The sequence below is a fragment of the Ursus americanus genome, chromosome 18 (genome assembly GCF_024610735.1).
Source record: "Ursus americanus isolate L20-20 chromosome 18, mUrsAme1.1.p, whole genome shotgun sequence".
Classification (NCBI taxonomy): domain Eukaryota; kingdom Metazoa; phylum Chordata; class Mammalia; order Carnivora; family Ursidae; genus Ursus; species Ursus americanus.
The window spans coordinates 57,593,759-57,605,347 of NC_142144.1; the positions used below are offsets into that span (position 1 = coordinate 57,593,759).

The 11,589-nt window shown below is 36.6% G+C and overlaps 1 protein-coding gene across 15 annotated transcripts in view; it reads left to right on the forward strand.

Annotated features, from left to right (window-relative positions):
• PTPRD (protein tyrosine phosphatase receptor type D) overlaps positions 1 to 10,538 on the forward strand; it is a 2,182,843-nt gene extending 2,172,305 nt beyond the window's left edge. For all 15 annotated transcript variants that reach the window (XM_087869643.1, XM_045780711.2, XM_087869649.1 and 12 more), the window contains 3 exons: positions 1,870 to 2,024; positions 4,935 to 5,070; positions 6,712 to 10,538. In XM_087869643.1, the coding sequence (XP_087725769.1) occupies positions 1,870 to 2,024; positions 4,935 to 5,070; positions 6,712 to 6,780 (360 nt within the window). In that variant the 3' untranslated portion in view covers positions 6,781 to 10,538. The remainder of the gene's footprint in view (positions 1 to 1,869; positions 2,025 to 4,934; positions 5,071 to 6,711) is intronic.
• The last annotated feature ends 1,051 nt before the right edge of the window (positions 10,539 to 11,589 follow it).

Genomic DNA, 11,589 nt, shown 5'->3' on the forward strand with positions numbered 1-11,589 from the left:
TAGATATGTGAGTGAAAAATCTTAAGTACATTCCAAGCAAACTCACCAATCATTTCTGATGATAAAGACTAGGGGTCAGGCTCTGCAAATAGCAGAGACACCTTCTTTACTACTCCTCACTTGCCCAAATTAATCTGATCGCAAAAACCAAAAGAAATATTGAGGTAAGAACTTGTTCACATACTTTTTATTAAAAAAGGCTCCCTGTGATTTTATAATTTTCTTAGCTGCCATGGCATTTGTTGTTTGTGTTCCTAGTGTGTTTCTAATCTGAACTTTCCAGTTTAGAAAGCAAGTTGGCACTTGGAATGCAGTTTTGTTAAACAGGTAACCTTTATATGAAGTCAGCTGATCTCTCCTCCAAATAGTAAGGGTTTGTGCACATGACCTCTTCTTGCTGCTAAAAGCAACTGTGGTCAGAAATGAAATCCCCGGGATGTTTAGAGGAGGACAAATCTGCGTTACCTAGCCTTTGGCTTCCTTCCTGTGCTTTCCAAACCTTTTCCAGAAACAGAGAGAAGTAAATCATGCTTCCATGGTAACCATCCATAAGTTAGTAATGGGGTCAAGCAGTTATTTCTGAGTGTTCTCACAAAGTTAACGTGATCTTCCTGCTTTATCAAATGATGCCAGTCAGGAATATGCCCTATTCCTATGGAAACCACAGGACTAGTTGATATGTGTCCATCCCGAGCTAAGCCATCCCTTCCTCTCGATATGACTGAATGAAAAAGATTGGGTCTCTGTCTACTTGACCAGAATCTTGGGAAGATACATACCCATTTCCAAAAGGCCTGTAAAGGGGAAAGAGGTGTTACAAAAATGGAAAGGAGGAAAAAATTGAAGCCTTTACTGGGTGCAGGTCCTGTTTAAACAGGATCAGTCTCTCTAAGCTTGGAATTTGGATTCTTTCCCTCTCAGTGGATTCAGAGAAAACATTGGTGGGCATAATTGTTATTCCTATTTCTGTAAACAGTGTCCCTTCTGCTTTTGTTGTGCTTCTGTTCTAGAGGGAATCGGAAGCACATTAGTAGCTCCTTCTCAAACCGTTTATACTTCATGGGTCAGAGCAGTTTTGCTAATCATTTTAGAAAAGACCCCTCTTCTATCCAGCATGTTTTCTTTCCACCATTTGGTCTGTGTGTTAAAGCCCCCCACGAGTGCCTTAATTCCTGTGGTCAGCCAGAAGAATTCTTTTCCAGAATAGAGTGTTTAGAGTGCTAATAATCTCTTTCCACTCCTTGAGGGACACCTCACTTCCCACTCAACGGCATAGTTGCAGGGCACATGATGTGTGCGCTGCCGCGGCTAGAAATTGTATACCTCTGAGACATGTGGGGCATCCAGGTTAACAGCTACCCAGTTTGTGTCAGATCCTTTCAGTGTCACTATTTGTCACTTGACAGTGCTAGAAATAAGCAAGCACGGCAGATGTGAAGTTATCGTGACAAGAGCAAAATCTCTGGTCTGGGTGACATGCTTGGATGCTCCTTTCAATATTAAGTTACTGGATTCTGAAATTTTTGAAATAGACTATATATGTTCCACTTTGGTTTTGAAGGCAAATTTTGGGTCTCGGAAGCATTTACTAAAATGGGAACTAGATGACTCTTTATAAGAACCCAGGTTTTTACTTGGGCATTGCCAGAATAAATTTGCAATTTAAATATATGTGACTGTAGACAGTGTTAATAACAGGTAAGACACACGTGTAACTAAGTTTCTAGTTAAACGTGTTTCTAACTTTTTCTTACCCTACCCCCTTTTCTTTCTTTCTGGAAAAAAAATTCTTGCTGCTATGGTCTGTGCACTGGCTGAATCTTCCTGGCATCCTTCTTTGTGGCTGGGTGTGTGGCTTTCTCTCTAAAGGATGGTCAGTCCCGAACAGTGAGGCAGTTCCAGTTCACTGACTGGCCAGAGCAGGGAGTGCCAAAGTCTGGAGAAGGATTTATTGACTTCATTGGCCAAGTCCATAAAACAAAAGAGCAGTTTGGTCAAGATGGGCCCATTTCAGTCCATTGCAGGTGAGTGAAGAATCAAGAATAATTAGTTTGCATTTGTGATTAATGTGCTAATAACTTTGAAAATGTACATTGTTGTCTATTCATTGTCAGGACAAGCTTATTGGAGTGAATCTGTATAATTGATATTTTATTCTCAGAAATATATTATAAAATCTTAAGCAAGAACTCAGTTCTCTTTCTTTCCATAAAATGAAAATAACCAGAGGTAAAATTTTTATCCCCAAATTTTACCTCTTGTAACAAAGACCAAATTGTGTTTTTCCTTGCCCAGTTTACCTTAACAGGAATTGTTGGTACATTCGCTAGTGAAAATTTGTTCAGTTAATCATCTCTTACTTCTTTTACTTCCATGGCATTACACTGATAACTGTCTTTCTGTATTAATCTCCTGTGTTTGTCTTTTTAGGAAAACCATAAATAGTTATCCAGCCTTAATGACAATGCTAATTCTTGCCAGTCAGTAAGTGATTAGAATGGTACCTCAGTTAAAATTGCAATTTGCCTGAAAATTGTTGCTGTATCAGAAAATGAAGCACCTTCAAGTTAATTATTTTCAATAGTTTCCACAGCATTTTATAATTCAAGTCATTGAAGTTAATAGAAATAGCAAGTAAACGGTTCAGAAAGGACACTGGCCATAAATTTAGTGCTTTGGGAAGTTGTTATGCAGAAGCCTTCCAGCAAAAGGAATTCGCCTAATTTTATTTACACTAATATATTTTCATATTCTAGCAATTTAAGTGTCAGTTTCTAATCTCTTTGTGTTCAAAATCTTGAGAGAGTAAAAATTTACTTTGCTTCAAAAATAGAAAAAGGAAGGAAAGAAGGGAGGAAGGAAAAAGAAAAAGAGATAGATTCCAAACTACGATCCTTAGTGAAAGGGGAGACAAGCTCTCAAAATAGGAGAAATATTCAACTCAGTCTTGAAGATAGCTGAATTCTCACCTCACTTCTCTCAGCACGTAGCTCTATGACAGAATCTTAGAACCTCTCTAAGATCCTTTTGAGCACGTGATGTTCCCCAGGGATGATATATTCTATGAGCAGAGGGCCTTCTTTATTCACATTTGCTTTGTGTTGAGTTTGGTTACTCTAGACAACCAAAGATCATGTAGGGAATGTAGATGGTATAGACTGGACTGAAATTACCTGGATATTCCCCTTTACTTACCACATAATTGGCCCAAATGCTAATTCAAACTTTTCTAGCATAAGCTATAAAAAAGAATATATTTAATATATATGTTTAACATTAGACATTACCATAAGTGTATAAACGTGTGTTATTTCCCACTGCTTTTGCTGTCACAGAATGATTTAAATACTCCTATAGTGTATGGTGTCTAACTATGTCCTGTTATCTCTCTCTCTCTCTCACACACACACACACATACACACACACGACTTTTCTAGATATTTTCTCTTACCTGGGAATATCTTTAAAATACTAACTTTATTTATAACTTATGAAACTAGCATTGTAAAGTCAACAAATTCAGAAGTTGTAAGGCCATTGTCTGTTATTTTCTTGAAAGCACCTGGTAGAAAGCCAGAAACCCTATATTTTGATACATTTGAACAATCAAATCAAGGTTAAATAGACTCTGGAATACCTGGGACATTTAGAAAAAAAAATCATAAATCTCATCCTCCCATGAGTAAGAGAGACTTTCAAGGTTGAAAGGGACCTTCAAGGTCATCTACTCCATCTTAACAAAGAGCCTTCACTGCTCCTGGACTTCCTCAGCCACTTTGTAAGGACTGCCCGTGAATTTTAAAGCCTCACTTTGGACTCTTTAGAAAACCCACTTTGTAAAGGGACAGACTATTTATATATGCCTGTCAGCTACATCCCCAAGTAAATGAATCCATCCATTTTCTACAGCCTGTACCCAAGCGTTACACATGCCATTTAATTAGGATCCAAAAATGTAGGGATTTTTCAGATTATTCACTCTTCTCCTCATTACCTAAACCTCCAGATGCTTTCCTACTTTTTAAGAGCACAAAAGCTATGAATTAATTTTCTCCTCTTGCTGCAGTGAACATTCTGGAATTATCTTAAAACAATAAAGAAAACAAACTCAAAATCTTGCTAATGTGGTAGAAAGAGTCCTGGTGTTTTAGCTGCTGAACATCTAAAAGTAATAGATAAGCTCAGTGAGGCTCAACCATTTTTTTAAAGGTTAGAGACCCCTTTGAGAATCTGTTAAAGTTCTCAGGAGAGAGAACAAATGTATAGACATTTACACAGTCAGTAAATATAAGCTATTCACCGACCCTTCTAAAGACTGAATAAGGATCCCATATCAAAAACCCATAACAATAAAAAAAAACCCATAACAGAATCTGTTTCCTCATATCAAAACTGACGTCTCAATTTTAATAATCTATACACCTTCTTATTTACTTATATGTCTAAGTGAGGAAACATCCTTCATAGATTGTGACCACCAGAAGTAAATAATACATTAGAAAACTTGAAGAGACTGAGTTTATTCTCACCTTATCTGAATTATTCCATACTTTAAACATATTAAGCAGGCAAGGTCTACAATTGAAGGATCTGCATGAAGAGTATTAACCTATATTCTACCCTTCCCTGTATCTGTTTATTTTGCAATATTTATGTTTCCTGCATCTTTCCGAAGTGAAGTATAATCCCAGTTGAAAAGTCATTCTACTGCATTGGGCTTAATCTTAATTGCTCCACATTCATGCTCACATTTTACCATGACACATTATCCCAAGAGTAGTCATTTCATGAACCCAATACCACATTTTCCTGAACATTACTATGGAAGAACCTGGTGTACTATGGAAGCAGGTGCACATATGTCTACTTCCAAGCAAATGTGCTCAAGACTGTGAGCGTCACATCCAGTAATGCCGTCTTTGTTATTATGGCAGTGCGGGCGTTGGAAGAACTGGAGTCTTCATAACACTAAGCATTGTTTTGGAAAGAATGAGATATGAAGGAGTTGTAGATATCTTCCAGACTGTCAAAATGTTAAGAACACAACGACCAGCCATGGTACAGACAGAGGTGAGAAAAATCTCCATGAGTTTATCACATCTCAAGGCCAAATAATAGATTTTATTAACCTCTTAGGGCCCAGAGACTCTCCACACCAGAGCAAAATACAGGAAAATAGTGTGGGAAAACCATCAAATTGTTCAATATTTCAAAGTCTTACAGTTGTTTTGGAAGTTGTATTAGATTATATAATAGGTCGAACCATGATAAATTATCACTATTTGAGCACTTTATGAAGCACATTGCCTGCTACATAGCAGACCCTCAGCCCATTTTACTTCTCCATTCTCCTAATGGTCGTTTTAAGTATTTGGATCCTGGATAAGCCTTAGAGAAATTGATACCCCATTTTTTACTCCAATAACTGATCATGAAATTCTCATCTTTTTAGAATAATATGAGTTTGTGATATAGCCACTCTGGCCTATTGACTGTTCATTTCTAAGGATGATATGAGTGAGTGTTTATTTTCCTCAAAAGGCCACCAAATTCTACATTCTGTATGTATTCCTAAATTCATTGCACACGATATCTTCCAAACTGTGATTTCAAAATAGCACAAGCATTTGGCTTGCAATACTCAAACCATGAGGTCAGCCTGACAAACTTAATGGGTGTTGTTGGGGGTGGCAGAGGGAAATTGGACATTTAAAAACCCTTAATACTTAGCCAAGCAGCTTACTGTGACAACATAGGAAAGCAAACTCCATTTATTTTGCATTACCATTTTTATTGTAAAAAAAAAAAAATGCACATTTAAGCAAAATAGAAACTATCTACTTTCAGCCCCATTGGCTACTGAAAATAAGGTTTTTTTATGGCAAAAATTCTATTTTTTTCTCTCTCTCCAACAATGCCCCAACTTATTCCAATATGACAGTGTTCTTCCCTGTCTGAAAAAGGACATTTTTCAAGTTATTTTATTTTAACGTGGGCCTTTCTAGAACAGATAACTAGCAATCACGCTGAATTAGGCCAAACGACACGGGTATTTTTTGATACAGACAGCAAGTCTTGGGATGCCATTTCCAGGGGATGAAAAGCTTAAAAGTCCAGAGCCCTTTGTAAGTGGCTTTGTATACCTACTGTTCCTCACCCTTACTTGAATAACAATCAGGAATGGTGGTGGGTAATTCTGATTGCCGGTAGTAAGGTCTACTATCTGGTAAGAACCTTTTTATTCAAATTATTTTGGCAATAGCCCAGAAGATAAATGAATCCAGGTTTTCCTCAGGACAGCATGTGTCTGGATCAGCCTCTCTTTAATATGCAAACTGAAAATAAGTTATCACAAATAGATGATTGTAAAAGACAACAGTGATATGTTCCCACGCTCAAGGATGGTAACTGTTTGGTACTACTTGGAGAACAGCTCACACTTGTTCGGAAGATAATGTTCATTCTAGCTGTTACTACTTTGGAATTAGGAGAGGATTTTAGTCAAATTGATTGGTGAAATTAAACACCCCACGTGGCTGCATTCTCGGCTCACTAAAATGGATCGGTCATTGGACTGACTTAATTGATGAGAGTACTGATTTTGTCCCCATCCAGATGTAACATTTGTTTTTGAATATTGATTATCATCTTTCTATTAAAATGGACTCATGGCCCCTTCTCCTCTTTCTTCCCATGCTTGGTCTCCTGCAGGACCAGTATCAGTTCTGCTACCGAGCCGCACTGGAGTACCTGGGCAGCTTTGATCACTATGCAACGTAGAAACCCCTAACCCACTTTGGGTTCTTACTGCAGGCCCTTCAGTATCCACGGAGTCTCTTCTGAGCCATACAGGGCACTTGAGAAGTCCTTCTTAACTTCTAGCTAACTACCACTTAGTGGGACTATTACACACAAAACAAAAAACAAAACAAAACAAAAAAACAAAAACAAAAAAACTCTTCTGGGTGGACCAAGAATTTACAGTTTAATAATCTAACCTGAAAAATAATAAAGAGAATCCTGACTGATGAGGCATCTGAAGGATTTTTACAGATACCTCAAGGATTCAAAATAAAGGGAAGAAGAAATCACAGCAAAGAACCACCGTCTTGTTCAGGATTGCTTGTTAGGTGTGAGGAGAAATGGCCAGAGTCCTGCAGTTCAGTGCAAGATGTTTCCCGGTGTGGCTTCTCGTGACAAAATGGACTCTGCTGCGACATTGCCCCTTCCCACCATACTGCTCATAATAACATTTTAGCGGGGGGGGGGGGGTGTCGGGGGGAAATGTTTAAAAAGAAAGTCTTTGATTTAGTTTTTTAGTATTGTAAAGATACTGCTGACCTGTGCTTCATTTTTAACTGTGTAAACTTTTTTTTAACAAATGTATCATTCGATAAAGTGAATTTTAAAAAGTTACATAACTCTTCATTTTTTATTTCCAAATTGTAGGTTTTTTTAAGCTGTAGAACTGTTATCTGTAATATCTTGCTGTAGAAATATCAAATAATTCGAAAATTTGCACATTTTTGTGCAATATTCTTAATCTACAGTATCCGTCTTGTCAAATATTACTTTTACACTTCTGTTCAGTTTTGGTTGGTGAGAAAGTACCCATTCTCTTCAAACAGTCAAAGAGAACTTTTTGTTTTGTTTTGTTTTGTTTTTGGAATCAACAGGGAGGCGCAAAGTATAAAGTTGCTGCTAACATATATACATATATATCCATATTTTACAGGGGTGTCTATGTATATATAGACAGTGTGTCCACACAAAAAGATAGATACAGCTATCATTCAGTTCTTCCATGAATTAGTTTTGGGGTTTTTTTAGGTGTTGTTGTTTTTTGTTGTTGTTGTTGTTGTTTTTAGGTAGAGAAGCTATTACAAACATCTTTTTCAATTTGTTATTAATTTTATGACATATGGGTATTTCTTAATATCATAAAATTTTAATTTTAAGGGAAATGAGGAATGCACATCAGTGATTGTCAAGCCTCACCCCCTAATTTCCTATCCAGTCTCCTCACACCCACCTACTCATATTCACAAATACCCTTTTGTTAGCCAGGCTTCCAACAAAGTTCAATATTTCTAACACTCTAGTGCAATAAAAAAATTATTAAATATCTAAGAGGTGTGCATGTGGGAAAGGTCAGTGCATATCCCTTTAGGAGGGGAGAATGTTGTAATATATCAGCTATCAAGTTGTTTAAAAAACAATGTATTCAATCGTATATTGTCTATAGTATGTGCTATGAAATTTGCATTTATGATATGTAACAGGGGCAAAGCCAAACTCATGTTACTCTGTTCAGTCAGAAACATTTTGTGGCATACAGCACAACTGGGAAGTGCTGTACTTTGGGGTTTTTTGGGGGGGGGTTTTTTGTTTTTGTTTTTTGTTTTTTGGTTTTAGTTATGCATTTAGAGTGCCTTATAATTGATGCCTATTTTAATAGCATTTCTTTTTAGCTTTTGGTTCATATTTTCATTAGTTGTCTGTATATGTTACTCTTCTAATTAAAGCATTATCTGTTTACCACATGTACAAAAACTCTTTGACTAATATGCATTCCTAGTTTTCAACCAAGTCGGGGATGTTAGTGATTGTACCAGCCCAAAGCACTTGGATAATCAGGGCCCTTCCTTTCATGGTTGCCAACATCAGGAAAAGCTACTTGTTTTATTTAGAATCCCTTCCAAATCTGTTCTGGAACATTCAGTAACTGCACCAAACTTATTTTAGTGACAAATATAATTGTCAACTTCGGAATATATTTACTAATCCATTAGGATTTTTCTAAAAAGGGAACTTAAACAATTATCTATTTTCCAACATAATCCCAAATTTTCCAACATAAATGCTGTAGGAAGCCATGGAAAATGGCATGAGTTTGCCATTTCTTATATGATTTTAAAGAACCCTCAAAATATCCAAGGGACTCTTAAAGAGTTTTGGTATAGATATAACACTTTGATTTAATTTTAGCTTCATTGATGTTCAGCATACAAAGATTTTTGTTTTCCACATTTTACCATCACTAGCAGAATGAAATCCAAGAGACCAAACACTTCCAAGCATCATATTTGAGCACTTTTATAAAAAAAAAATAAATAAAGAAAAGAAAAGAAAAAAAAAAAGAAAAAAGAAATAATGTTAAAAAAAAATATCTAGAAGGCTACCTCAGAATGAGACTCTCTAACCTACATCAGAACCAGAGAAGAATGTGCACTATGTGGATCTGTTGTTGTTTTCTTTTAGTTTGTATCTTTTGGAGATTTATCCAAGTGCCAGATTACTGAGTGCTGTGATTTTCATTTAGTGAAACAAAGGGGGTCAGACAGACTTGCAGACATGCCACATTAGACATGTAGAATCTGATGGTGTGTATTACACACCAGAACGACTGGCCAATGAGCAGTTTCTCTCGCTGAAACAAAAACTGCCCATTTGGCAAAGGGAAATAGGAGAATAATCACAAGAAGAAAATTAATGGGATGCATACCATACAAACGAGGCAGAGACTATTCAGATATCTTATTGTTTGGGCGCTGTTCCGAGAACTAACTCCCTTACTGTCATTGATGTGCATTCCACTCTGTGCTTTTCTGTACAACCATTCTAGTTTGATTTTCCCAGGTAAACATCTTTATCTACCATTACCATAAACTTTCCAGTTTCCAATTATTTTCATCATCATAACCAGTACGGTGCTATTATTTACCTATGTATGTGTAGTTATGTATAATTTTGTAATTAGTTACAATGGTAAAAAAAAAATCAAAATATATAAAAAGTGATTTGTACAGAACTTTATTTTAGCTCTTTTTTAAAAATGATTTGCATGGTTAGACAACGGCAAGGACAGCCAGGGGAGGGAAGGGCCTCTAGGGAACTTTGCACTTTCTATACCTTTGTACTATGCACTGCCCTATTGATTCTACACCCAATAATGTTATTACTTGAACCCATCTGTAAGAAACTGCTTCAGAAATTCATTTGTGTGTATGTAAATAACACAACATAGACACAGGAAGGGAAAAAATTCTTCAGTAACAGAGATATTTTTTCTTTCCTGTTTATTTTTGGGTTTGCTTTGTTTTAGCTCCTCCTCTTTATTTTTAATTCCCTTTTCTTTTTCCTTTTTTTGGGTTTTGGTTTCTTTTGGGTTTATGGGTGCCCTGATACTCCAGCAGAGATCAGAAGGCTACAGTCCATCCTATCCATCTGCTATGTGGCTTTGCCATTCAAGCTTGGAGTGTCTTTACAAAGATAATAACAGTTGTGTTCTTTGCTCTCGTTTTGGATGCATAGACTGAAAACTTTAAAAAAAATAATTGTAAAATGGCTTGTTAAAAAAAATACAATTACCTCTAATTAGTAGTACGCGTAAATGTTTTACAGAATGAAAGGCGTGCTTTTTATTTTCTTACTTCGTTACATTGGTGGCGAAAGAGGTCTGTATGAAAATCAGTTCTTTGCTGACACAAGTTCCATTTGTTACAAATGAATTCTAATAAAAATGTCAGTGTTATGCAGTCCTGGTCTTTGCTTTTGCCCACTCAAGCACTTTGGTTTTGAATTGACTATATATGTTCCTTTTTTTCTCTGGTTATCTGGGTAGTTCCTTTGTACTAATAGAAATTCAACTTACCAAGAGGCTGTTATGTATGGTTGCCTGCCTTGAGGTGAGCACTTTTCACTGGTAAGCAAAGTGAGGCTTAGAAAAATAGTTTGCCCAATTCACACAGGCAAAAGGAGGCCTTGGTATCATTCAAACTAGAGTTCATGTGCAATCTTTATAGAAAATGATTACATATACTTTGTAAATATAAGTGGATTTCAGCATATAAGTATCATCATCTTGAAACAACAAATATCTCTCACACACATAAAAATAGCCCCATAATGTTAACTTCTTAAGCTTTTTGGAAACTAAGAAAATACTTGGTTTGAATTGTTTATTCAGTCATTCAATATTAAGGGTCAGAACTGTTCTAGGCATTGGGGATGCAACTATTGATATATGAGATGTTGCTTCTCACACAGAGACTACAGTCTAGAGAGAGAGACTGGAATTAAATAAATAATAAAATTGCACTTGGAAAAGTGCTATGAAGGAAAGTAAAGGATTAAAAGATTCATGAAGTTAGGACTTTGAATTGTGAGGGACAGGAAGTCTGACTCAATTTGGCTTACAATGAAAGGAAAATGTTTATTGACTCACATACTAAAAGATTAGGAATGGGCTCATACTTAAGTGGGAATACATTCATAATCATTAAGCACAGTGGCATTTGGGGCTCAGGTGATGTCTCCCAGCCTGGTTTGACTTTCTTAGTGTCAGTTTTATGCAACCTTTGTGTTCCCTGGAAGCTTCACCACAAGGTAAGCAAGTAGAAGAGTTTACTTTCCCAGCAGCAGAAATGCAAGTGTTTGAATGGAATGGATGCTTTTTGACCCTCAGCGATATGACAGGTTAAGTGATCATCTTAGGATCACAGTTATGGATAGGAGAAGAGAATGCGCTCTTTGAGTTGTCAAATCAAGGAGGGCTTAAGGTGGCTGCCGCCTTGCCAAATACAAATG